We start from the raw sequence: 27,372 nt of genomic DNA, 5'->3' as shown, positions 1-27,372 counted from the left end.
CCTCGGATCAATGCTCGCGGCACCTGCCGCAGCCCTTTCCTTCACAGACAGCAGCCTCTGATGCTGCTATCCCTGTGGATCTGGGTGTGATACTTAGGGAAAAGCTGCCCTACTTTTCTCGTTATTTGCAGAAGTCTCCATGCTGCTTTCTTGCAAGGCTGTACTGTTGTACATGTGCCGTGCTGCTGGAGATGGAGTTGGTGTTTGAGGCAGTGGTACTGGATGCATGGAGGAAAGAAAGAGAATTAAAGTTTCCCTTCAGGTATGTAGGGTGAAGACAGGAGTAAATGTGCCTTGTGGAATTTCACCCTTGACAGATGTGTTACCATGCTTATATGCTTCAGTGATGTGTCTATAAAAGAGAAATTCAAGCCTGCTGGTCACTGCATGATAATTTAGGTCCCAAACACAAAACAAGCGTTTTACCTCTTCATGTGAAACATTTAGACCTCATTTATCCGTGGATCAGTCTGATTAAATCAGCTTGTCTGGCAAATTGATTCTCCCAAATGTCCTTTTCTGAATTGGTTATTTTAGACTAAACATCTCTATGTAGATTCTATAATGTAATACTTCACTCAAAGCTGATGCTTTTTTTCCCCAAGGATCTGGTGCAGATCCAAAAGTGATGATGGATGTAACTCACTGAAGTTACGTCTTGCAGTTCTGCATTTCCTTCTCTTTTGGAAAATTGTTTCCCTTGAGAAATAAGAAACATAGATTCTGGTGACACCAAGCTTAGAAACCTTCACATGTGAACATGCTAAAGTAGAGATCTGAAGTTTGGGGTGTCTGGACTGTCCTGGTTCCTGCCTTATTTGGGGCTTTCTGTATGCCTTCACCTGGTGGAACTCACCACCTGGGGGTGAGGACTGCATGCTCCAACAAATTTTGAGGTCCTCCGTGATGTGTGCACTTGAACTTTCTTCCAGGTACCTTCCCAGGAACAAATGCCTGGACTGGCCAGACAATCCCTTTCTCGTTTGCAATGCTGCAAATTAGTACTGAACTAGGGAGATGATTTGTTAGGTGCTGACAAACGAGTCAATGTTGAAGGATGGCCAGGATGTGGAATAGAAACTTTCCTTACTAGCAGTGAAGTGCTTTGGATTTTCCAGTGTTTTTTTCATTTGTGGACTACTTACAAGCCTTTCCCTTGGCAACCCTCCACAGATGAGCAGGTTGAAGTGGCCTGGTCTACTGGGGGGCTTAGGTCTGGCAGAGCCTTCAGCTCTGTGAAGCTCTTGCCATACAGACAGCATAAAATGCTTTGTCAGTCCCTAGTTTCTCCCTGTGAAAGACACATGGGGTTGTGTTTTCAGAAGCCCTGTGAACAGGAGCTGACTGTCACCTTTGTGTCCTCACAAGGTGCATCTTTCACACCAACTACATGTGGTGAGAGCCACACAAGTACTTCAGCTTCAATGTGTCACCAGGAAAGCTTTAATGGGATACTTGAAAATTAAGAATAATGGTGGGTTTTTACTGCATTTCCCAATTTACATGGGGATTATAATTTTCTTGGCTCGGTGGTTGCTGGCAGTGCCGTTCTCTGCTAGGGCACCCTGCATTGCCCAAGCCGACTGTGCTGTCACACGTAGATGTTCTGGATTTCCCTGCCTTCACTCACGTGTTGCAAGCAGAAAACACTTCTCTTTACTTGCATTTAGGGTTGAAATGGCTTTTCAGAGGTTCCCAGCACTTGTAGTAGTTTTTATCTAGGCGGTTTGAGGTCTGGAGGCCCCATTTGGTGACAGCAAGGCTGAGGGATGATTCAAACATGAAGGCCTGTTGGGAAGAGGGAAGAGGGAAGGTAGGTTAGGGTAAGAGAGGGATCCAGGCAAGGTGTCTGCTCATATAAACAGCATTTGTATACATGGTCCAGCACTTCCAGGTTCTTTCACCAGCCTGATCAACCCAGGGGAAGAAAGATTTTCAGATCTGGCATTGCAATGCTGGTATTAGTCAGGTCTCAGGAGTGACTTTGGACTCCTTGTGCACCCAGGAAAGCCAGGTTGTTCCAAAAACTCTAGTTCAAGTTCTGTTTATGATAATTGTTATATTTTAAGGGGTAGAGACAGGAGGATAGTTAGGGGGTTTGCTTTCTTGTCCGTAGGCTAAGACAAGAATTAAATTAATCAGTCTGAAAATTCCCAGCTTCCTGCACAGGCAACAATTTACGTGGGCAGATGATCAAAACCACTTGGCATTGTATGTCTCCAGGGGAGCTCTTGGGAGTTGAATGCTGCTGATCAGTAAGGAAGGTGAATGGGACAGCAATTTGGTCCAACTACTTTTCCAACTTGCCAAGAAGCTACAGTACTAGGCTGTAGTTTGAGTGGCACTTTGCCAAGCTGTATTTGAAATCTTACTAGCTCCTTTGGCTTCTTACCATGGTCCCATCTGCAACTCTCTCAGGCTCCAGCTTGGCTTTGCTCGCCTTCTCAAAGCAGTCTGCATCCGGCCCATGAGGGGTCATCATGCTGTGTAAGCTGCCACCTCCAGGCTGGAAACCTTCCTCCTTCGCTTCATAGTGGCCTTTGATGAGCCCCATGAACTCACTCATGCAGTTCCCTGGAGGCAAAGGCAAGAGGTTGCACACAGGTGTGTTTGGGAGGATCACAGCTGTGCTGTGGGCTCCTTGAAACCCATGAGCTAAGCTGGGCCAGACAGAGGGTGAAGTGGTAGTTCCTTAGGAGAGTGTCATGTGAGGGGTATCAGGGATCCTACAGGCAATGCCTGAAAAGCTATGCAGGATTTTGTTACAGAAACAGACCTCCGTAATGAAGGCCATTCCTTCATTAGGAATCACCCTAATCAAGGTGCTTTCATCAACCTCTGAATGATGTTGGTAGATCTGGTTTTTCATATGACCTCAAGCTTCCTAAGTACTACACCTGGATATGGACTGCATTGTGTAACTCGGTTTTACAGACTCAGATTAGAGATCTCAAAGCACTGGAAAGTTCTATATAATCATCCCTGTGTTACAGACACAAAATGCCTGACCAGCAGGCTGGTTAGAGAGCCTGCTCTGCTGTCCCAGGTTATAAGCATGAAATTATTTTGTTTGATACTCTTCTACCCCCTCCAGTGCAGCCAGGTGCTTCACTACCTTCTGCTTTTGATTCATGCATTATCTACCTATCCATCTACAGCCACTGTATTCCCAAAGGCAAGGAACCAGATTCTGTCCTTCCCTCAGGAAGAATGCTTTAAGAAGACCCTCTGAAGCAAATGGAGTAATATAAGCTAGTAACAATAACTTGGGTAAGGATGGCTCTATCTAATCATTCAGTGTTTACTGAGTTAGGCTCCCTGTATGGAAAATAACAGCTGCCCTCCAAAGCTTTCATCTTTAGTAGACCTGATGTGACTAAACAATATGGCAACTTTCTGCTTAGCAGTCAGATTTTGTAAAACCAGGACATGCTTCTCTAGCTGTGTTATATATAGACCTTTTTAACCACTGGTTCTGTCTTTGTTAAGTACAAACCAGGGTCTGAAATGTTTAACAACAAAACTAATTTAGCTCAAAGCAGGGTTGTCATATATATGTATGCAAACATTCATTAATTTTCATCCCAAGTTGTCAGTGTCTCATGTAAGACTGGATTGTTACAAGCTTTTCATTGAACCCGCTCATGTACTGTGCTTGGCACATTTAGACTGCGATACAGACCCCAAGAGCTGGATTGTCAATGTGACTGCAACAGGACTTTTAATATGGCTTAGGAAGAGTGATCAGGTGTTTAAGAAACCAGGCTGGAACTTAAGAGATGAGCTGAGTCCAGTTTCTTATTCTCTTGCAGATTTCCTATGTGACCCCCAATGACTTAGATGTTCCTCCATTCCCTAAAATTAAAATGTTGTCTCTACAAGAAGGTGGTGTGAAGTTGAAATCCTTTAGTGGCCATTATGTATTAGATCCCACCATCATCACTCCCTCAGGCAAAGAAGTAGTATATGCCTGTGCTATAAAAACTGCATCAGACTTTTTTCTGTCTATGTTCCAGGGTACCTAGGAGTAATTCAGAGCCTTTGAGGATGTAAAGGTGGCCAGGGGAAGTCAGTATTTATAAGCTGCACAGTCACCTTTGTATGTGAAATTGTTATGGTGTCTAGGGACCACATTGCTATACTTATACTTCAGGCAAAGCTAACACAAGACAAAAACCATGACTCCTGAGTGCGCCAAAATTCTCTGAACACAGGCTTTCCACTGCACCTGAGAAGAGGAGGCTCAAGGGATTTCAGGCAAACACAATAGGCCTCTACTACAAGACATACAGAGAGGAGAGTTCAGCAGCATTGAACTTGTTGAGCTCAATATTCTACTACCCCAGAATTGCTCAGTCCTGTTAAAACTCTCTTAGTGGTACAAAAATTTCATCATGACACTAAATTCTGAAGGAACTAAGATGTGCAGTGTACTGGTAATTGACTGGCACCATGTCTGCCTTGCCTGCTTAAGCTCTTCCCCTCCATGACTGGGATAGAGCAGACAACCAACCTGTTCATCATGAATTTAGTGCTCAAGCCTGTGACTGAGGCACTGTGATCAGGTGAGTAGCTGTGGTAGCTGTCTGTATGAGTACTCTAAGATCATCACGACATGGACGAGAGAAGGAGAGTTATTTCATATGGTTTTTAACACAGATAAAGCAAGGTTGAACGCCTTCATATTTGTTATGGCTCACAGTGCATCTATGTAAACTTAGCATGGCTCTGCTGATGGTCAGCAACTTCATCATGGTTAACCAGCAGTGTGTCTCACCTCTTAGGGTCTAGTAAAAGTGATTTGGCACTATCCCAGCCAGTCAGAAGACATGTTTTTATGTCATCCCTCATTATTGTAAATGCAATGAGAATGACAGGACAGGACTTTGCCTGTGAGATTTACTCAGATGGCTGCACAGATACCTACTGTGCCTCCAAGGGCCACTAATCCTGCCAGCCTCCAAGACACTTGTAAGCAGCCTAAGTAGGAGTAGCTGGCTGTTAAACTGTGGTTAGTAAGTGTGTAGAAAGCTCCTCAGCACTTCAAACTGCAGTGTGGCCACTTGCTATTTTCTGAGGTGGAGCCTCTTAGCTGTTGACAGAAGGGGTGCAGAGTGGCCAAGCTTTCTCCCTCAATCTCACAGAGCAGTGTCTAGGAAACTGGATTTCTGCATCCATTTAATGCAATATGTCACCATGCTCTGCCAAGAAGAAACCAAAAAACCGCCAAAAAGAAACTAGCTCTGGTGATGGCAACCAAATCCCCCAAACATCATCAACTCCCTGCCTGAGAAAGAGCACTGTTCCTGATCACTGGCTTCTTAAATGCCAGCAGTACCTCCATCAGTGTGCAGGTGGTGATGAAGGGCTCAGGAGAGCCAAGTCACTCCTTCGCTGTAACTCTGATCTCACCACACAAGTGCCAGCTCTGCATCACTCTGTGGTTCTCACCACTTGTAACACAGTATTTTCCTTTCTCCTGTTCTTTATATATGTACTCTAATGAGATATTAAGCAATTCATGGCTGTATGACAGGACAATATCTAACCTGTTTGCACAATGCCAAGTTCAAAATACACCTGGTCTCTGTGGGACTCCCTTGAGTACAGACACATCCATCTATGCAGACACAATGAGCCCATCACCTCTGAGTTTTCATGAGAAGCTCTGAATAGGAACATCTTTGGAACATTTTCCAGGGAGGACTGACTGACTCCAAGAAGCTGACTAACTGAGACAAAGGCAACAAATCAAACTGCTGCTTCCCTGCACATGCTCTTAAATAAATGGAGGTTAATTTTTTTCTTTCCTGCAGTCCTGAACTCAAGCACACTGAGCAGACGTACGGTGGTAGTAGGGTGGACGGAAGGTGTTGTTAGCAACTCCCCATCTTGGGGGGAATATGACAAAGTCGGCAAGTGCCACTCCAGCACGAGTAGTCTTGGCTGTCAGGACAGTGAAGATTGAAGGATCCTGAAAAAATAAAAAAAGAAAAAAGCATGGAACAGAGCAGGGTTCAGAGCTGCCTGCTCAGATCATCCAGGTGGTAAACCTGACTGATAGAGCCTCTCCCTTGCCTAAATAATTTTGCTGTTGGCACTGGGTGTTACAGATGGGATTTAGGACCCTGTGGGACAGCACTCAGCATCTCAATCCCATGCTGAACATAAGGGCCAAGAGCTAGGACTGGATGGTTCTTCCTTTGAGCAGCTTTGGAGGTCCTTCCCCATCCTGGCCATGATGCCCTTGGAGCTGGCAGCACAGATGCAGGGGGTGAACAGCCCTGCACGATGAGTTACTGCAATTCCAGGAGCAGTGTCCCACACTCCTCCTACCACAAAACCGCATCTTTTCCTTAGTTACAGAGGACAGGACCATTCTGCTGGAGGCATTTAGCCTCATGGCCCTGTTAGTTTATAGGCAGAAGAAATTGCAGGGAAATTATGGCTTGCTGAACTGTTCAATTCAGAAAAGTGATTTTCTGGACTTTGATTCCAAATCTATCTTTCTCCTGGCAGGTTTTTCTGGAGTTTAAACAATACTTTCTGGTTTTTTTCTCACTAGAAATTCACCAGTTTCCTTGTGCACCCACTTGCATCGCTGTGGGCACCTCTCCCACTGGGCTGCTTTCCTTTTTAGATGAGTTGCTCATATTAATTTTGGCTTTAGTTATTTTCCATAAGATCTAGAAATTATTACAGTGGAAGCTGCCAGCTTTTCAAATGAATTTCAGTGCTGGACTCAGAGGAACCAGAGGAAGGAACCTGTCCAATTGCTAGAAATAAATCAAGGCAAGAATTTGAAGCAACAGTCTTTTAGCTGAGTCGCATGGTGTATGTTGGCTTCAGCCTTCATCCCTACTCCAGGGCACAGAAATTCTATGCTAAGCTCTACAGAGCTGTTTAAGAAGCTGATCAACCTCTAGTCTTTGTACAACAAGTATTTCTCTATAAGAGTGTGATTTGGATCCAGGGAAAGCAGCACAAGAGATTTCACACTGTTTCTTAGAGCACAATGTATTTTTTAAAAGTCCCTGAGCCCTTGGAGCTCAAGATGGGTTTGGATGTACGGTAGCCATAAAATATTGCTGTGTCTTGCCCAGCTCTAGAACTTACCGCATGATCAAAAGCAACAGCGTTAATGACCATGAATTTTTCCAGATGGTATTTGTATGGCGTGTAGTTCCCATGCCAAGCAACGACATTGAAGGGGGAGAATTCCTACCAGAGCAAAGAGACAGAGGGTTACCATACACAGCTTTCCAACATGCTGCACAAATGCAGGATGCTGCTCTTTCCCAAATGAAAAATGGGTTTAGTGCTGATGAGAAGTCCACAGGAAGACCTTTAGGCACAGCCTGACATTGTGAGGCTGAGGTTTCCCTTGGCATTTCCACTTGGTGAGTCTCAGCCTTCCTTCTGGAGTTTGGTCTCTGAGGCTTTCTGAGTGCCCAGGCAGTGCTTGGACAAGGCCAGCTCCAACACTGGCTCTCCGGTAAGAAAATTCTAGTTTTTCACTACATCCACAGCTCCTCTTTTCTGCTCTGCCACTATAAATGTATGGAAACAGTGAGGCAAAGACCATCAGTAGGTCTTTTGGCAACCAAGTCTTTACAAACACTTTTTCCCCACGCTAAGGAGCCTCAGGTGGGAAGATGAATGATCCAAGAAGCCAAGGGCTCAGTTCTGCTGCACATAATCCAGCAGGACCTCTTGACACTACATCCATGCCACTGAGCTGCATATCCCAGGCTACGCACTGGCAGCCACTGTGTTTCAGTGTTACCTGTTCTCCCAGGGCATCCTCACCTGCTGGGCTGCAAACAGCTTGCCCTGGTATTTGCTAATCACAGTGTAGCCCCCCGGCACTTGGCGGTCCTCGTACCACGCGACGGGCACCAAGAAGTCACGTGGGTTGGCCAGGCCATTGGCTCCTGGGAGAGAAGGAGAAATGCCAGAGCTCTTTGAGCAACTTGCTAGCTAAGTGAGAGGCTGGCACAGTTTCCTGGCTTTGTGGGTGCCCTTCTGCATTGTGAATGACCTTACTGCTTCTTGGCCCACCACGACACCTGAAGTAGTCATGTACTTCTTGTGCTCCTAAGAGTAGGTAATCGTAATACATCCCAGCATTTAAGTCCCTTTTGTGGCTAATTGTCTTCTGAACAAGATTAGCACATCATCCTCATTTAAAGGTGTGTAACAACTAGGATTTAACTAAAAAACAAAGGGTGAATTGCTCTCTGTTCCTGCACATCCTGCTGATTGGATGCTTAGCCATGCAGAAATTATGAGCTACGTCATGAGGGAGCCAAATATATTTCTGAATGCTTACAAAATGCGTATTAAAATAGGGATACCTGTAGACTCTGGGCATACTGGGGGGTTGCTTAGAGTGCATAGTGCATTTTCAAAGTGCAAAGCACCTTATAGGTACTGTAGCATTCTTCTTCCTCTTGTCAGTATTATTGTTACAAAGTGTTTTTGAATTTCATGGATAAAAATGCAGACATTACTACCTGCTGCTAAGGTTTAACAGTCAATGCTTTTCTCCAGCTGTCACCTTTTTTCAAGTGAAAAGTGAAGTTAAAATAAAGTAAGACTGAAATACAAAAGATTTTGGTCTCCGAGGGGAAGGTGGGTAGGTGGTGAGAAGAGGAGCGCTTATAATTACCACCTCCTGAAAAGGTTTACAGGCAAGTGCACTCTTTTTCCTTTCTCCAGAAAGTAAACCTTATAATAGATTCCTACCTTCTGGAGACCAAAAAAAAATCCCATCAAAGCCAGTCCAACTGTGTCTGAAAAACTAGCTAACGGGAAAACTTGTTACAAACAGGCTGGGGCAACCATATCAATAATCAAGTAGAGCAGGCACAGAGCACAGTGAGAGGGTGAAGGCAGAAACCTGAGCTGAAAGGCAAACTGCTGAAAAGTCACTGTAGGCTCCACGTGGAAAAAGATGTGCCCAGCATACAGGAGAGATGCTCAAGGGAGGTCCCATTAAACAGCTGCAAATTGGGTTGGTTTTCCACTGCAAGAACAACTGGCTTCTGTTTCACCACAGCCATGAGATGTTTGCAAAAGCTCCCTGAATGCAGATGTGCCATGCCAAGCTTGTTACTGATTGTTAATACCTAGTTAGTTTACTTGAAGCATGGCCAGTCTTTTAGATCACACTGAGAGCTATAAAACAAGATCAGTCAAGTGGGGAAAAAACTCCCAATCCACGCTAAAATGAAAAACACCCAACCGCAAAACACCTGTCTGAAAGTGATGAACTATTGGGACTGGTTTTGCAGCTATTTTAGCTCTTACAAGAGGAGTTTCACTTCCTTTCCCGAGACAATCTTAGTAGCAGTAACCAGGAGGTGTTTTTCTCGGCAAGATAAATTTGGAGGCAAGTACTCCAGGGACAAGGAAGGTGACATCACCGGAGTTGAGCACCGCCAGAGAGCTGGCTGGAAAATCACAACATGGGTGTCAGGGCTTCAGATGCCATGCCCTCTCACAATATCTTTGTCATGGCAGCAAGAGGCTGTGCCTTCACAATCTGTGATACTGCACAGAGCAAGAGGCAGCTGGCAGACAGGATCTGTGTTTTATGAGAGCTAGACCTGCGCTCAGTGAAAGCAGATCAGCCCTGGCAGCACAACAGAGATGTGAATGTGTTGGTGATCCAAGTCCTGCGCTGCTCATTTTATTGATTTCTAATCCTCCAAGGGGAGCAGCTTCTGACACTAAGGCACTCTAGAACTCCAAGCTGCCTCCGTTAAAATAGGTGGGGGTGGGGGAGAACCTACTTGATTAAATCTAAAGTGGGGTTTCAAGACTACCTGTTGCCTCTGAAATCTGACTCTCTTTTTTTACCACATAAATTCTCCCTATCACTCCAGTTGATGCCTTATCTGTGAGTAAGAGACTATAATAGTGATGATAGCCTTTTGAGTTGCTTTTGGTAGGAACAGGTTCTGAGCCAGCAGATAGGAAATCCAGACCAGAAGGAAAAAGAGAAAGTAGAAAAAGGGGTAGGAGGTAAATGATCCCTTTGATGCCAGGGGTATCTTGGAACAACTAGGCTGTCCGATTTTTCTTGGGAGGTGCTTCTTCTGTCAGGGAATAACAGTGCTGGGATGGAAACCACCATTGCAAAGGAGCATGTGCATGGGAGGACATATTATATAGGATGTAAAAGGATGGATCTGGGCTTGCAATTCATGCCTGTCCCTATGAAATTCACAGTAGGTCTAACAGGAGATTGTTACCGATGGGTCCCAGGTCGGGCAGCTCAAAGTGTGCCCCATACACCTCCAGAATGTAGCCTCTGGTCTCTCCAAACACCTCCACACTGAAACGCATTCCTTGCTGGAAAATAAAGGAAGATGTTAGGATCCTCCCAGGACTTAGCTGGCAAACCACGAGCAGCTGAGTGCAGGAGTTGGCCTGCTTCATAGTCTGGCTTTGAGCCACAGGAAAGGCACAGTCAGTAATTACCTGGATGACACAGATTTCATTGGGCTCCACTAGCATCTTCCCAAACTCGGTTGTGATGAGCAGTTTTCCTTGCTGGGGCACTGTGGAAACAAAAAGCAGGCAGAGGAGCTGAAGTAACATAGTGATTGCCACCTTCTCTGTCCCTGCCAGAGCACCAGGCTCCAAGGAAGAGCAATGAGCCCTTTCTGACACAGCTACACAATGGGTCCAGGCTCCCATGCAGAGCTTTGCACTGCAGTGAAAGCTTCCGGACCAGCCCCATCAACCCTATAGCATAGAAGGTACCTGTGTGAGCCATCACCTTGTGGCCCCTTGATTTGAGGTTTACACCACAGTCCAAATAAATGGGACTTGATATATTTGGGGTCACATCTGTCTGTCTCATGATCTTCACATAAAACAGTGCACATCCCCATCCTTGTCATGGCTGTGGCAGGGTGAGATGTCTGGAAATAACTGCTAGCTGCTTCCTGAGGGCAGAAGCAATGCTTTCCTAATATCCACATTATTTTTCATGACTGTCCTGGCACAAGAGATCTCACATTTTGCCTTGAAAAACTAGCAGATTTACAAAACCTGCCCTGGCACTTCTATCTCACAGTACTGAGGGAGGTAAGCAAGAACAATTTAATAGCTATTTGATGGGAAAAATGTTCCTGTTTGTGACCCGAAGGCATTTCTGTCCCTTGGTCAAGAAAAATACAAGCAAATATCTGACTTCTGATAGTGCTCAGAGTATTTTTCAGCACGTACAAACTTTATGTGCCAATCTGCATCCTCACCATGACAGTCTGGTTGCCTGAGGCTGGCAAAGTGTGGGAGCAAAGCTGCTGTGCCAAATGCTCTTGGGCTGAAGTAACAAAGACATCTAACTGTAAGCTGTGCAGAACTCCTGAGGTTTATGTTTTCCAGAAAACCTCTGTGTGTCTAATATCAGTCTGGGGAGCATTGGGAAATAATCCCTGAGAACTGCATCAAGGAATTTGGGTCACAGCTTGAAAAGTTGTGGTCTGGCACAGAGGTGAACTCTCTGAGCTGCACAGGAGCAATGTGACTCGCCCAACAGCCCAGCTGTGTGCCACACCACCAAGTCTGCATGGCATGAGAGTGAAGCCAACAGGCTCCTCCAAATCTTGCTTGTAGGGCCCAAGACTCTGGAAGAACAAGGATACAGGCAGGTGGCAATCCAGGCAGAATCTTGCAGGAGAAAGAAAAAGCCAAAGCATTAACTCACCAATCAGGAAGTCACCATCTGAATTATAAAGGCACCTAAAGAAAAAGGAAAACAGAAAGGTCAAGGTGGTGTAAGCCCCAGGCATTTGTACATGTCACAATCATCGAAACATAGAATCAATTGGGTTGGAAAAGACCCCCGAGATCACCAAGTCCAATCCTTAGTCCAACTCCAGGCCATTTACCAGATCATGGCACTCAATGCCACATCCAATCTCAGTTTAAAAACCTCCAGGGATGGAGAATCCATCCCCTCTCTGGGCAGCCCATTCCAATGCCTGATTACTCTAGCTGGAAAGAATTTTTTTTCTGATCTCCAACTTAAATTTCCCCTGGCAGAGCTGAGTTGCTTTGAGGTGGGAGACTGATATGGCAGAGATCTACCCTTTGGCCCCAGAACTAATATTTGCAGGTCAGTGAATGCAATATTCTGACTGGTGTGGAGGAGGCAGGGAGATTTAATGTGTTCAGCCTGGAAGCAGGATGCGTTGGTGAGGCCACACCTTGAGTACTGGGTTCAGTTCTGGGCCCCTCAGTTCAGAAAGGATATTGAGGTGCTGGAGCGAGTTCAGAGAAGAGCAACAAGGCTGGTGAAGGGACTGGAGCACAAGCCCTATGGGGAGAGGCTGAGGGAGCTGGGGTTGTTTAGCCTGGAGAAGAGGAGGCTCAGAAGTGACCTCAGCACTGTCCAGAACTACCTGAAGGGAAGTTCTAGCCAGGTGGGGGTTGGTCTCTTCTCCCAGGCACTCAGCAATAGGACAAGGGGGCATGGGCTCAAGCTCTGCCAGGGGAAACTGAAGTTGCATATCAGAAAAAATTTCTTTGCAGAGAGAGTAATCAGGCATTGGAATGGGCTGCCCAGAGAGGTGGTGGATTCCCCATCTCTGTAGGTTTTTAAACTGAGATTGGCCGTGGCACTGAGTGCCATGATCTGGTAAAGGGACTGGAGTTGGACCAAGGGTTGGACTTGATGATCTTCCAGGTCTTTTCCAACCCAATCGATTCTATGATTCTATGATTCCTCCAAGCTCTGCCAGTCCCTGCCTTTGTGGCCATGGGCACATCAGTCAATGTAAACTGGGAAATGGGGCTGATTTCCCCTATGAGCTGCTGCAGGGAGCAGCAATGGTTGTCAGAAGCTGCCTGTGTGTTGAACTCTGAGGAGCAGCTCTGATCCCTGGGACAAGAACACCTGCATCCAATACACTTCTTGCTGCATCCCCATGTCCAGCTCCCTACTTCTCTTGGTGGCTCCTCACCCACTCCTCTAGTGCTTGCCATAGAGCACAACCTGCTTCACAAACACCTGCTGTGGACACCGTGAGCACCTTTGCCTGTGCTCACAGAAACTCAGGGATATGGGGACAGTGATGCTGGGAGCAGCTAGAGTGAAGCACAGTGGCAGCAGATGCACACGTGTAGGCAGCCAGCCTGGGGCAGCCAGAGCCACCAGTGCAGCAGCCACTGACCTGTCGATCATGGAGGTGTTGCAGACAAAAATGTGGACAGCGATGCCATTGCGTCCTCTGGGCTCACCGGCGCCACACAGGGTGTGCAGTCCCTACGGGCAAACCCAAAGCACCAGGAATGAGCAGCATGCAGGAGAGCAGGGGCAGTCCCCATTCCTCCCTTCATCCCGCCCTCTTGCTGGGGCTCACCCCTTCTCCCTGCTTCCCACACTGCTACCAGCCTTTCTGTCTATGGCCTTCTGTCTAACATGTTGGGTTTTCTTATTATGTTAAGAATTTCTTAAAATCCATGTAAGCTGGTGTTTTCCAGCCAGGGATCTGGGCAGAGCTGAACACTGGAGGGGTTTTTTAAAGAGTTCCTTGAAAGGCAATGAAAAAAATCAAGTCCACTTCAGTTGCTTGAATTCTGTGCTCCCCTCCCCTCCCACAGGTGCTCTGAAAGCCCAGTGGTTTCAAACCCACCACTGTTACCCCAGTGCTGAGCATCCCCCATGCTCTGCTGCCCCTGAGGGAGAACAGAGACGGAGGATGCCCAAATGCCCTGGCTCCCCAACTTACGCTCACAAAGTCCGTCTTATTCTGAGAAGCTTTGGGAATCTCAAAAGGCTTCCATCGCAGCTAGATTGAAGCAAACAAAAAAGAAGAGAGAGATGTCAGTGATCATAACACAAATGGTGGTAATTTAAAAGAAAGCAGACTCCCATCTTCTCCCTGCTTCCCTGCCCTCTGCTAGCTGAGGTACCTCTCTTTTTCCTCTTTGCCTTGATAATCTCATGTACATGTGGGTTGATTAACTTTTGTTTTGTTTTGTTTTGTTTGTTTGTGGGGGGTTTGTTTTTTTTTTGTTTTTTTTTTTTGTTTTTTTTTTTTTATGGAGCTCTCTTAATTTTTAATCAAAATTTTGTAAAATAGTTGGCAGGCCTGTGGAGTCCCAAGGTTAAAACAAAAGTCCTGTTTAAAAGCTATGTCTTCCTCTATTATTAACAATACTGTTCAGAGCAAAGAAATCCAGATGAGCTGACTTTCCACAGCCAAATTGCCATGGTCCTTCACTCCATGCTGGATGATTCAGTCCCTCTCTGAGCCAAGCATAACATTCCTGTTTGTTCCCCCTGATTTTCCCCATATCCAAAGCAGAAATAACTCTACCTGTGTGACTGGGAGGCATGAGCAGAATTAATTACTTTTTCAAAGCCTGTTGAGACCCTCAGGCAAAAGGTGCTAGAGGAGAGTCCAAAGTATTTACTGCCGCTAATGTAATATTGAGGGTCTCTGCAGCTCTTGGGAATGAGGTGCTGCAACAAAGAGCCTTTCTCTGGAGGTGTCAGTGCAGACTAACCCAAACACCCCAAATCTGGAGTTGCTGATGTGGCCAGTTGCCAGATATATCCCCTGCATCAATATGCTTTACCCCAGATGAAAGTACCTGTGACTCTGGGCAAGCACAAGAATATTTTCTTGCTTTTGTCTAACCAACCTGGTCTCTCTTAACATATTTTAAGGCTGATGCCCTGTGAAAACGAAGTTCATAGGACTGTGTCTGTGCCTACTGCTCCAAAGAATTTTGGGCTATGTCAAATTTCAACTAAATTTTAAAGGGATACAAAGATATTCAATTCCTCCAAACCATGTGGAAGTTTTCCAAACCTAAGTCAAAATGTAGGTGCCCAGGCAACTTTTCAGGCTCTTCTGGAGAGCCAGTCTTGAAAGGAAGCAGGCAACTGTGCCCAGTGAAAGCATCTGCCAGTAAAGCTGAGTGAAGTAGGGGTTCAACCCTAATTAATCAGTTGTACCCCAGGCCTGGCTCTGCTGCTTGGCCCTCTCCACTCTGCACTCTGACCCTGCTGCAGCAGCCCTGGGTCACCTGGGTTGGATCCATCTCTCACCCCTTCCTCCCCCCATCCCATTCACTGCTGGGTAAAGGCATTTTTTCCTCCTCAGGATACCTGGGTGGCTTCATGCCATCACCTGTTCAGAGTCACCCTGTTGGGGTTATGGGTGGAGGGGAAGAAGCTGCTGGAGAAGCTTCATATTCTCGTGGTGACAAATGCACCCACCAGACAGATGTGACCCCTGTGAGGTATTGACACTTCACAGATCAGCCAGTATGACAGTGCTGAGCCACAGGTTTTCTTTCAGTGGTGTCCAGTCCCTTTCCTCCCAAAGACTTTCCACCTGCAAAGCCACAAGCTCTGTGTGCCGCTTGTCCAGTGCATCTCTGCTGCTTTTGGGGTTTACTGATGCAAGAAGAGAAGAATGACTGTCTCAAGCCAGAATAGAGTCCAAGACAGACATGGTAGCCAATGCCAGGTTCTTGGGGAGGCTTTTAGTGTTGTTTCCCTGTTCTATGATCTGTGAGCCTCCTGAGATACAGCACCTCTTTGCTTACTATTACTTTATAGCTTTTATGTTCCCAGTCACTCTTTGAACCCACCTGCATCCTCTGGCAAGAAGTTCCACAGTTTATGCTTTTTTTTTGACTGTGACATTTCTTACTGGCATTTGTTTTGTCCCTGCCTCTTGATCACAGCTTCCCCTGGTCATCTCTGTTCCAGGAGAGCTTTCTTCTGCTTCAGCATTTCTTTCACCGATACCACCCCATATTTTTCCATCACCTTTGTCCTCTTTTCAGTTTTGTCCTCTGTGTGGACAATTCTGCCATTGTCCTTGAGTAATGTTAAATGTATTTTTTCCATTGATTTCAATGGGCTTTGCATAAGGTGCCTCCATATGGCCCTCATTTTAGACAGATGACAAGTGGGAAAGCTCCTTAAGTAAGCTGAGCAAAACACAAAACACCACAGGGAAGAATAGATCTCGTCCAACAAACTGAACCTTGTCTCTGGCTCTGCTTCAGAGAGGAAGAGAAGGAAAGCAGGAAGGTGGCTCCCACTTACTGCCAGGAAATAACTCCTCCAGGTTTGGAGGTTGCTGTGGAAAGCAGTGAGAGAGAGAGAGAGTGGACAGCAGTTTTGTTGCTGTTCCCTTAGGTTAAAAATGTACTACATGTAAATGGCTTGAGATGCTTGAGAGCTGGGCATCTTGGAATGACTGTAATCATAAATAACCTTAATGGTAGATGCAGGCTGTGAAAGGGCATGAAGGATGGATGAGGTGATAACAGAAGTCATTGGAGCCTCATCTGGGAAGGAGAACCAAATGCATGTAAATATGAGCCTGTCACTGCTTCTTGGTCAGTGGCTGGAAAACATATTCCGGTAGATCTAAGAAAGTATTTAGACAAAAGGTGAGGCTGCTGGGAGGCTGGAAATTGCCTAATGATGATGCCTCAAAGGGCGAAACCTGAGATGAATGAAAACCAATGACCATGAGATGATGCTGAGAGGAGAACAGCAGGAGAAGATTAGCAAAATGAAATGTTCTGGGGCTGGCAGGGAAGAAATCATGATTAAAGATGATGGCAAGGCTGTAACGGAGGAAGACAAATGCCATGCCTCTGTGTGACTCTCCAGAATGAAGTCAGATTTCCCACGAGGGCTGCAGAGAAATGGGCTGGCAGCCACTGGCCTCTCCAACAGCACAGGGAGGGAGAGGATGGATGGCAGAGCATGCTGCTGCTCTGCTGGCCATCCTGGGGCATGAGGAGCTTCTGATGAGGGACACTGAAGAAGAGAGAGCAGACTGAGGGGTGGCCAACAGGAGCCCCCAGGTTTGATTCCAGGTAGCACAGATCAAACACTCTGATGCTGCAGCCGTGCTGGGAAGCAGCACAAAGATCCATTGAGGTGGGAAGTAACAAGCGTGGCATTGCAGGCTGCCTTTCCTTGGGTGATGCATAGGTGAGGAACAATGAAGAGGTGGCAGTCAAGACCCTGCTCCTGTGTTTGTCAGACTTCTCAGGTCCCCATGGCTCCACTCAGACTCTTGCAGCTCAGAGCCTTTGTACTCTTGGTGAGTTTAATATTTGACCATCCTCCTGGCAGGGCCAGGGCTCCTTCCAGCATTACCTGGTTGGGGTCAGGCTCAATTTCATCCCAGTCGTGTGTCAAGTGGCCTTCCTCAAGAGGTTTGAAGGGTTTGTGGCAGACGGAAGGCAGGATTCGATACAGCCAGCTACAAAGAAGGAAAATGCCTGGATTAGCCTGGGGAAAAGGTTAAACAATCTGGGTGGCTGCTAGCTGATTGAGCTCTTAAAATAACATTTACATTGGTAGTAAATGGAACAAAATGTGTATTAAATATCAATAATATTAATATTAAAATTAATATTAAACATCAAACACCAGCTCACAGGCAGAGATTTCCAGGCTTTTACGACAGGGTCTAAATACAAATATATCCTGCTATATATAGGTAAATGTCTATATGTGTATTTACATATAATTACCTCTGTCAACATTTACACACACACATATATGTATATAAAAAATAAGAATATAACTTTATCTGTGGCTGAAATACAGCAATCTTCCAGTTGGAAAAAAAAGCCAGTTTAAACACAGCCACAAAGCAGCTCAGACAAGACAGAGACAAGGACAGCACCTAACTGAAAGAACAGAGAGGCTCTCTGGAGACAGAAGGTCACAGCCTGTACTTGAGTTTGGATGGATTACTAAAAGTAGCATCCTATGCTTGGATGGCCATGCCCACAGGGCTGCTGGGCAGGCCCATGCAGTGAAGACCAGAGATCCATGTGATGCTTCCTGCTGCTGCAGGAGGTCACCCATGCCTCCATCATGGCCTGGGGCTGTGGCTCTCCCTCCTGGCTGCCTGCTATGCATGTGGCTGTGACCCCCTGGTGCCCCTGCCAATCCAGCCAGAATTCACACACCACGCTTGGGTGCAGCCAAGCCCGAGACTGGGTTTTTAATTAGGGGGGAGAGCAGAGCTAATCAGGAAAAAGCCTGAGCTAGGCAGGTCTACCACTGCCTTTGATGTGTTAACAGTGGTGGTTACAGTTGGGGTGGGTGGCAGAGGGGAAGGGGGAGGTCTCCCTTGAGAGCTGGAAAAATTTCATCAAGGACATCTTCGTGCAGCAAACAATGATTCATCCCTTTCCCACGCACAGTGAGAACTGGCACCAGCCTGGAGAGCAGAGGCATCTCAGATGATGCATTTGTCTTTCATTTGAATGAACAACAAAAGGGACAGAAGAGCCACACTGGGAGAAGCAAAATGAGAAACCCATCTTCTGCAATCTGGTCATGGTCAGAGCATGATGACTGGGACGGAGCTCTGGGAAATTTGCTGCTGGCTGGAACAAGCTGTCCCAGCACTGCTGAGGTGTTAAACAGCATGCTGGGTGCCTGGCACTGGTCTGAGCCCCTGGGCACCCCAAAATGGGAACAGCCTGAGCCAGTAACTCACCGGTCCCAGCCATGGTGCAAGCACATCCCTTAGGAGGAGGAAAGACTGCTCAGAGGCTTGATTTTGATGCTGTCCACCAGGTGCTTAGCAGTGCCAGTCACAGGGGGGACATTTCTGTAGTAGCATCAGGGCTGAAACCCTGGGCTTTTTTCTCACAACACACAGAATCCACTCAGGTCCATCCAGCCCCTGTGAGCATCCTCCCCCTTCCCCTCCTCCCTCAGAAAAGCTTCTTAGCTCCTCCTTTCTCAGCATTTTCTTAACTCACTTCCCCCCACTAAAGCCTTTCATCTCCCTCTTCAGCGGTTTTCTGTCCTTGCTCCTCTCCCAGTGCACAGTGAGGATTTTTACCAGTCTGGGCTTGCAGAAAGCACTGGTGGCACTGAGGCAGCCTGTCCATTGCTCCCCAATGCTCACCCCAAGAGCCCCAAATCCCCCACCCGCTGCCAGGGGTCACAGTACCTTCGCTTGTTGGTGGGCCGGGGACAGGTGAAGGCAGAGCCCGAGAGCTGCTCAGCATACAGGCCATACGGGCAGACCTGAGGATTATTCTGAGTTGGAGGAGAAGGAAAAATAAGGAGTGAGAAGCAGTGGCATGGGATTTGGCTCAGAAGCCTCCAGCAGAGCACCACAACAGGCACCTGGCACCTCGATGCCATGGGGTGGTGTGCTCTCCTGAGGCTGTGCTTCAGCCCAGGAGCTGTATCTTCCAGCTCCTGTTAGGCTGAGTGCCCTCCAGATGCCAGCCAGGTCCCAAAGCCCATTCCCACAAAAGTGCCATGTCAGGGCAGCCATTGAAGCTGCAATATAGAGTGAGATGCAATGGGCAGTGCTGAGCAGGGTCAGCAATCAGAGTGCCAGGAAAAAGAGAATCATTCCCAATGCTTACAGACTGCAAAGCAGACCACTATTATGTACAAATTTTTTTGAGACCAGATGTTCAGTGGGGTTGCCCCAGAGCATCATGTCTGCCTGGCGTCCCAGAGGGCTGATAAAGGCTCACAGCTGCAGAATGCACTGAATGCTCTCTTCTCCTCCTGCCCTCTGCCCAGGGGACAGGTGGCCAGAGCGGTTTTGGTGTCATGCTCCTTCCCCCTGACCATGCTGCTTGCTGCCCAAAAGCACTAAGTGATCTGCGTAGCAGCCTTTGCTTTCCACAGAGTTTCTGCACAGTGAGAGTCTTCATCTGGAGTACCAAGGGGACACTTTCCCATTTGGAGATGTGGGTACAACTAGCAAAGGTTCAGCAGCCCTGGTGAGTTCATAACAAAAGGATTCCTCCTTTTCAGAGAACAGAAACTAAGTATTTTGATTTAAGTAGGCCAGCATCTATTTGTTTGAGTTCAGCAAGAAGGAAAGGCATCCAAGAACTGCAGCAAATACCCCAGTGGGACAGTCATACACCATTTGCTATCCCATCTCCTTCCTGCAAGGTCTAGTATAACATCCTGTCATCCTTCTGCAGCTAAGCAGATCAGCCATCCATGCAGCATCAAACACTGCCCTGACAGGTGGGCAGAAGGAAGAAGCAAAGCTCTCATAATGCATGTAACATCCAGCCCTCAAACTCCATCTTGTCAGCATGGGTATGCAGTGAAGCAGGGGGATCAATAGCCCTTGGAATTTTTATCTTAGCCAGCACTACTGCAGATGCCAGTCTAATAAATACTGCATAGGAGAAAGGATCCACCCCTGGGACTGAAGATTTTTTTGGTGTAACTCGTTTTCAGGTTTTTTATTAACTCTTTTGACACTGAGTCCAGACTGGCCAGATGAGGTACCTCATCCAGAAGTGGAGGGGTCTGCCTCTGGAAAGGGGTGCTGCTCTGGAAAACCTGGAGGAGCACATCCACCACAGCCCACTGCCTGTTTAGACCAGCAGCACCACTATTGATCTGCCAGTTTTAAGGTTCCTCTTGCTTACGTTTTTTCTATCCAGCCTCAGAAATAATACACTGCACCAGCCAAGCCATCAGCCTGATCCAGCACAGCAGTTTGTCTTTCTTGTGAGTGCTCCATGGGCTGCCATGCAGACCTAGGGGACACATATATGCACTTAATGTGTCACTGTGTTGTATATTAACATCCACATTGTCAAACAATGTGTAAAACAATAGAACTTAGGAGATTTAGAAAACTCAGGAAAAGGAAAGAGTGAGGCTCCCCACTGGCCTCTTTGCACAGAGGATGAAGATGAGCATCCAGGGGTGTAACTGACTGAGCATCAAGCCATAGAATCATGGAATCACAGAATGGTCTGGGTTGAAAGGGACCTTCAAGATCATCTAGTCCCAAACTCCTGCCATGGGCAGGGACACCTTCCACCTGACCTTGAACACTTCCAGGAATGAGGCATCCACAACTTCTCTGGGCAACCTGTTGCAGTGACTTACCACTCTGATAGTGAAGAACTTCATCCTAATACCTAATCTAAGCCTACTGTCTTTGAGTTCAAGGCCATTCCCCATGTCCTATCACTGCATACCATTGTAAAAAGTCCCTCTCAGGCTCCAGTGTAGCCCCCTTTAGGTACTGCAAATGCTCTAAGGTCTCCCTGGAGCCTTCTCCAGACTGAACAACCTCAACTGTCTCAGCCTGTCTTCACAGGAGAGGTGCAGCCCTCCAAGTCCAAGGGTTTACAGGAGATCCAAGGGAAGCCACAGGCAGTCTCAGAATGTGTGCTGGTGTGAAGGACACTAGCACAGGGGAGATGAGAGAGCTTTAATTCTTCAAGGTTCTGTTCTTGCTTCTGCAGACCAAGGGGCCAGCAACATATGGGTTGCAATTCCTTTCTTTAAAACAGAACGAGCCAATGTAATTTATTCTCATCAAGCATGTTCAGAAGTTACTTTTAAGAATTAATCTGTTAGTTTATTACTACAGGCCTTCATGTCCCATCCCTACAAAGAATCTGCTCTCTGGTCAAAGGCTTGTATGTCACTCTATCGAACCTGATTCCCACAGAGATGCAGAAGCTGCCTCTGCTGCATGAGCATGTCTGTCTGCTAAGCTTCAGACTTCTGCTTTGGTTTGTTCCAGAGCCAGTGTCTTTCTTCTTGGTGTGGCTGAGCCACTTGTATCACAGACTCTTTTAGAAAAAAGCCTGCTGCTGAGCAGAGGTAATTTAGTCAAGCCTTAGCCCCCAAGGTGAAACTGGGAAGCTCACAAGTAACTTAAAAATAGAAAGCGTGAACGGAAATCTTTAATTCTGATTTTTTCCAGCGTCTTATTATTCCAGTCTTACATAAAGAAGGTTCCTGGAGATTTTTGTGGTAGCAGAGAGAAAGGAAACACTAAGATGAAAAGAAGACCAAGGAATAGATATTCACTCTATTCCATGTCATTTTGATAAAGCACTTTAAAAAACTAAGTACCTGTCCCTCCGGTAAAGCTCCTGGACAGCGTGGATCCTCAGAAACATGTTCATTTCCAAATCCTGACATGTACTGTAAAATAAACCACACAGCTCATCAGCATTTTGAAAAAAAACAAGCAGAACCTCTCCAAACAATCCATCCACTGCTTCCCCATGCATTTTTTCAGGCTCTTTGTATGCATTAAGACTTTCTCAAGTGATCTGCTTGCATATCACCACAGACCATTTTTTCAGCTCCTGGGTTTGCCTCATTAGCTAACTATGTGGTGGGCTGGGAGGCACAGATAGGATTTGCTCTCCTGCTAAGTCTGCATGTCTATTTTGACTACACTCTGCACCAGTAAGGTACTTGAGAGACTAACCAAATACAGTCAGACTCTAGAACAACTCAGTGATGGATAGGGAGAGCTGCACACCAACATTATGGATGTGTGCTAGCACCATTCAAGTGCAGTCTGACTTTGTTTGCATCATGGATGTTCCGAAATCTGCAGACAACCTTGCAAATTTGTTCACTGAGTACTCACATTCTCAGGGAATGAAATTGGGAGTCATTTGGTTGACATGTCTTGTCATACATCCCCATCAAGGAAAAGGTCGGGACGTAGATGGATTGAGGGAGGGAGGGAAATACAGCCAAGTTAAATTGTGTCACTCATTTTCCCTAAATAAACATTATCCACCTGGGCATGAACTGTTCACCATGGTAGTGAGTAAGAATTATTCTATTATTCAGTGATAATCTGGTTCTCTAGGGCAATGAATACCTGAGACACCCGTGATGGAACAGCCCTGCATGTCCTCCCATGCCTGCCCTGCCCACAGCTGCCGTGGTCTGAGCGTGGCTAAGCCACAGAACATCGTGGATGAGACTCCCAGCTTTGCAGCACTGGAAAAAGCCCCACAGCAAGACCCAGATAAGCAGGGGAAGCAGGAATAACAGAGACTTTAGCTTTGCACTGTCAGAAATGTAAACACAGCCCCTTCAAATCCTATAGAAAGGCACGAAGTAGCACTTTTGAACTCTGCGTGAACGCAGAGGTGTTTTGGCAGCGATCAATGGTTCAGCCCCGTGGCCCGGGGAGAGAGTTAAATATTAATGCTCTCCTCTAACAACTGCGAGGGTAGCCGGGCTCATCAGTGCGGGGATGGCAGAGCCCAGGAACCCCAGGGCTTGGCTGGCACCACCTCGGGCTTTGGGACGGGGCGGCCACAGCGCTGCCGTCCCCCCCGCAGCTGTCCCCCCGCAGCTGCACCCCGCAGCTGTCCCCCTGCAAGTATGAGGCACGGGGAGTGACAAAGCTTTTATACCTGGGGTTTTTTTATATATATTATTACAGTGCCTGGACTATTCACCCCAAGGCGTTCTCAGCCTCGGGCAACTTGCAGCCCCGCTACGGTTTTCCCACTGCAGCCGATACTAAGAGAGCAAGCCTGAAACCTCCTAAGGAACAATGTGTTTTCCTCAGGCTCCTTTCAGAGACCTTTTAAGAGGTCATTCCCAGGGGAGCCAGGCTGGCTGGAAGCCCTGCTCAGCCTGAACCTGAACACATCCTGGTTTCCATCGGTTCAGGGAGATGTTTCTCTCCGTCTTGCAAATGAACGCACATCGCTAGGAGCTGCTCTCCGCTGGGTTCTGCAAGAAGCATATTGATATGCAAAGCAGCAGGTCACCTAAGCAGCCTTGGCAAATGTATTGTACTGGAGCATTTCCTTTTTTTTTTTTTTTCACTTTCTCCCTTCTTTTGAACGGAAATGCAGCAATATCTGAAGGGACTGCAGCAATTTCAGAATTACCTGAGACCTCCCCACTGCATCCTCCTCTATCAGTAACATAAAGGTGGTCTGGGGATTTGCCTTCGGGGCAGCCTTGGTGGAAAGGGGAGGAAAGGGGGAAGGGAGGAGAAGGAAAGGACATGCTGATTTTCTGGAGGCATAGCCACCACAGCCAGACAGGCTCTGCTTTTTGCACAGCAAGGAGAAGGTTAATGCTGCCTGCAGGCTGCTTTCCGAGCATCACCTACAAAATGCTCAACTTAAAGCTGGTAGAGAGCTGGGAGGGGATAGTGTGTGGTTTTTGTGTGGGTTTGTGTATCTGGAAAGCATCACATGCTCCTTGGCAGCACCCTGCCATGCTGCTGGGGTGAGGGGGGAGCAGTCACAGAGATTTTGCTGTGACAAATCCATCCTGTCCTTCAGGCTGAATAGCTGGTGACCTGCACATCTGGCTTGCCCAACCACATCCCCAAAAGTCTCTTTGCTTCTGCTTGCTGGGCCAAGGGAAGGAAAGAAAACCAACTTGGCAGCAAGCATCTTGTGACAGTAGCTGCTCTGTGCCCATGTTGGTGCTGCACAGCACCTTGCCCGAGTGCAGCGATGCAGGGGGCAGCTTCCCATGGGCTGGACAGAGAGCTGCTGCCTTCCCCAGCTGCACAGCACCGGGGGCTGCAGAAGTTGGCATCACCCCCCACCCCACGGCCCTGCCTGGAAAGTGGCAGCAGGAGCTGCTGCATCATTGTTTGGTCAAATCAATTCTTTCTTGCCAAGAAAAAATAAAAACCTCAGGTAACTGCACCAAGGGCTCAAAAAAAGACATTAACAGGACTGCAGCCATGGGAGGGAAGATGCTTTACTGGTGATTTATCACCCTGAGTGTGGCTCCGAGGCTCTGCCTAGATGTTCAGTGTGGCTTTTCTCATTCACTCAGCTTTAGTTTTTCTTTCCCTGTGGCAGACCTCAGAAAGGGTTTCTCATCTGCATGCTCATAGGGTTTGGTGTCAAATATTACCTGGGCTGCCAAAAAGCTGCATCTCACCAGCTCACTGCATACATTGGAGTGATCATAGTCCAGGGCTATGGAGCACCACACAGGGACCCTGATGGTGCAGGTTGGTCAGGAGCAGCAGTGCAAGGGCCAGGCACATCATGGCCCTGGTCCCTGCTGACCCTCTGAGCCCACATCCCACCTTGCAGTTTCTGTTGCACAAGGTGCCTTGGAGCCAAGGGAAATGACCCCTTTCTGCCCAATCAGTACCTGCACCAGTGATCCTTCCTGGGCTAAAAAATGTGGAAAAATGGAAACCAGGCCTTCTCCATAAAGTGGCACCATGATTTTAGTTCCAAGGGACATCCCTCTAGGCCTCTGCCTGGCCTCCACAGTTCCTAGCTATGTTCTAGATATCTCCAGTTCAGGTAGGCTGATGGACACTATTGCGGTAATTGAGTAGGTGGTTTCTCTGTTAGACAAAATGTTCTCTGTGGCTCCTGGTTTTCACTTCTGGTTTTAATTACTGTTGTTATTTTGTTCAAGATCCTATAGATTTTTATGCCAACAGGACCTTAGGAATTCATCTGACTCCACTTTGGGTTTTGCCTTGCAGTTTTTCAATAAAATGAGAGAGATAAAAGCGCAGCACAGCATAAAAAATTCAGCAAAGCTCATTGATTGGAATAACTGGGATGCAAAGCAGAAGGCTCGCAATGGGTGTCATGCTCTGACCTATAAACCATAACCTTTTGTTCACCAGATTAGACAGCAGGCATGAGAAAAACACATTTGAAGTCTGAACACATAGTCAGCAAAATAATTAAGACCCTTCTTCAAACCCTGCATAATATATTTCTCAATCAGCTCCTGCTGCAGGACACAGGAAAATAACATTCATCTCTTGATGAGACACATGGCACTTTGTATCAGCTCAGTCCAGTCAACACTGGAGTGTTTAACACAAACACACAGAAACAGAGACATGAGCATTTGGGGCAGTGAACAGAGCAGGTTTTCATCCTCTGTGTGGGTCTCCACAGCCTCTTTGCAGGCTAAAACCAAAGCACACAGATCTGCTGGTGCTGCAGGGCCAATATCCCCAGCTGAAGCTGCCATCTCCCCTGACATTTCCACAACCCTCTGCTCGAAAAGGGCTCAAGATGGCCCAGGGCCGAACTCTTTCTAAAATGACCTGCTCAGCTCCAAGGTAGGACACGGCACTTGGTGGACAATGAAAGAAAGGGATGGATGCCAGGAGGAGTGGAGAGGAAGGGTAAAGCAACAGATTTGGAGGAAAGATGCCAACGGAGGGTGGGGTGGGGAGAGGTGATGACAGAGTACGGGCACGCATGACGAGTTAGAGAGGAGCTGCTGGCAGAGCAGCCTGTGCCCATGGCCAGCTCTGGGCAGACCCATGCTCAGCCTGCAGCCACAGTCACACTGGCCAGCTGCTCTTAGGGCTGCTAGGAATGAGTTGAAGATGGACATGGAAGGCACCGTCACATAACACAAACCAGTTGCCATGACATAAACCAGTTGGACCCTCATCTGGAATGGTATAGGGGCAAGGCTGCCCTGCTGCTGAAAGGGAATAGTGAGAGCTGGGAGGTGTTATAGACAGGCAAGGAAGAGGCATGGCAAAATCTTACAGTGTAAGGAGACAGGACTCTTCAGAGACAAATAGGAAGACCTGTAAGACCACTAGGTAAGATGGTGGAGGAGGTATCCCAGGCTAGGAAAGGGTTTAGTAAGAGTCACAGCCCTGAAGCCTGGGTTGAAACACGATGATCCTGCACAAGATCTTGAGACCCACCAACCATGTCCTGGGCTGAGAGCTTGCCATTTCTGTCTGCTGCAGCATCACTGGTGCACCCTGATGGCCCTGGGATGGCTTGTCCCACACAACAGCAGTGAGGTGCTCATGAGATTCAGGGTTGAAAGTCTTGTGTTCCTACACATGAGCCACAAGATCACCGTATCACATCCTTCTCCCAAAACTCCCCCCTGCTCTGGCAAATGTTGGAAGGGAAAGGTCCTGCCAGCTGCCCTGCTAGGACTTGGAGAGGAGGACATGGCCAGAGCCTTGCTGTGCCAGAGTGCTCTGCAGGGGGTACTAAGAAATTGCCTTGAATGAAGCCGCTCTCCTGGGCTGCTAGGGAAGATGGCAGCCAGGGTTGCAACATCTGGGCAGATGTTGCCAGCCAGATTTCATAGGCTGAGGAGGAAACACACCCCTGGCAGCCGGGGTGGGAGGAGGTGTGTGCACAGAGGGTGGGGGAAGGACAACTCCCACCATGAAGAGATCCTGTGCTGGGACAGCCTGACCAGGAATGATTTCCAAAGGAGGTGAAGAGGGAGAGAAAAGCCTATTTTTAGATGAAACACAGCAAAATATTTAATCCCAAAATAGCTTTAAAAATACATCTTGACACATAAAAGAGGGGCACAAATACAATGAAACAGACTCCAAAGCACTAAGCGTGAGCAGGGAAGGGGTATCTGCAGCCAGCAGTGGTGAGTTGCAGGTGCCCAACCTCTTACCTGCAAGCCCGTCATCCTCCACCTGACTGTCCTCCTCTTGGAGCAGGCACAAACCCCAACCAGGTATCTGGCCAAAGCAGCTGCCAAGCAAAGCCTGCTTGCTGGTCAACTGAGCTGGGCTGGAGGCAGGCTGACAGTGTTGGAAGTGAGAAAGTCCAAGGGAATTTTCA

At 47.3% G+C, this 27,372-nt stretch overlaps 1 protein-coding gene across 1 annotated transcript; it reads right to left on the bottom strand.

Annotated features, from left to right (window-relative positions):
• Positions 1-1,425: 1,425 nt before the first annotated feature.
• HGD (homogentisate 1,2-dioxygenase) lies at positions 1,426-27,372 on the bottom strand. The gene is made up of 14 exons (XM_071559938.1): positions 27,203-27,372; positions 21,893-21,964; positions 18,981-19,069; positions 17,159-17,264; positions 13,749-13,808; positions 13,191-13,282; positions 11,723-11,757; positions 10,489-10,568; positions 10,260-10,359; positions 7,810-7,934; positions 7,117-7,221; positions 5,848-5,974; positions 2,393-2,574; positions 1,426-1,788 (listed from the first exon to the last, which is right to left on the bottom strand). Exons 1-14 carry the CDS (start codon positions 27,215-27,217, stop codon positions 1,657-1,659), a joined length of 1,320 nt encoding a protein of 439 aa, XP_071416039.1. The 5' UTR covers positions 27,218-27,372; the 3' UTR covers positions 1,426-1,656.

Source organism: Pithys albifrons, chromosome 1 (genome assembly GCF_047495875.1).
Source record: "Pithys albifrons albifrons isolate INPA30051 chromosome 1, PitAlb_v1, whole genome shotgun sequence".
NCBI lineage: Eukaryota > Metazoa > Chordata > Aves > Passeriformes > Thamnophilidae > Pithys > Pithys albifrons.
The sequence above is the reverse complement of the archived record's forward strand: the minus strand, read 5'-3'. Positions and strand labels throughout refer to the sequence as shown.

Bases quoted from the DNA above. Each gene is read 5' to 3' on its own strand.
- HGD (XM_071559938.1), bottom strand. The intron at 7,935-10,259 runs GTAACAATCTCC...CTTCTCTCCCAG, and splicing joins GCCCGACCTGGGACCCATCG to GAGCCAATGGCCTGGCCAAC. The intron at 2,575-5,847 runs GTACGTCTGCTC...CTTTGCCTCCAG, and splicing joins CCGTCCACCCTACTACCACC to GGAACTGCATGAGTGAGTTC.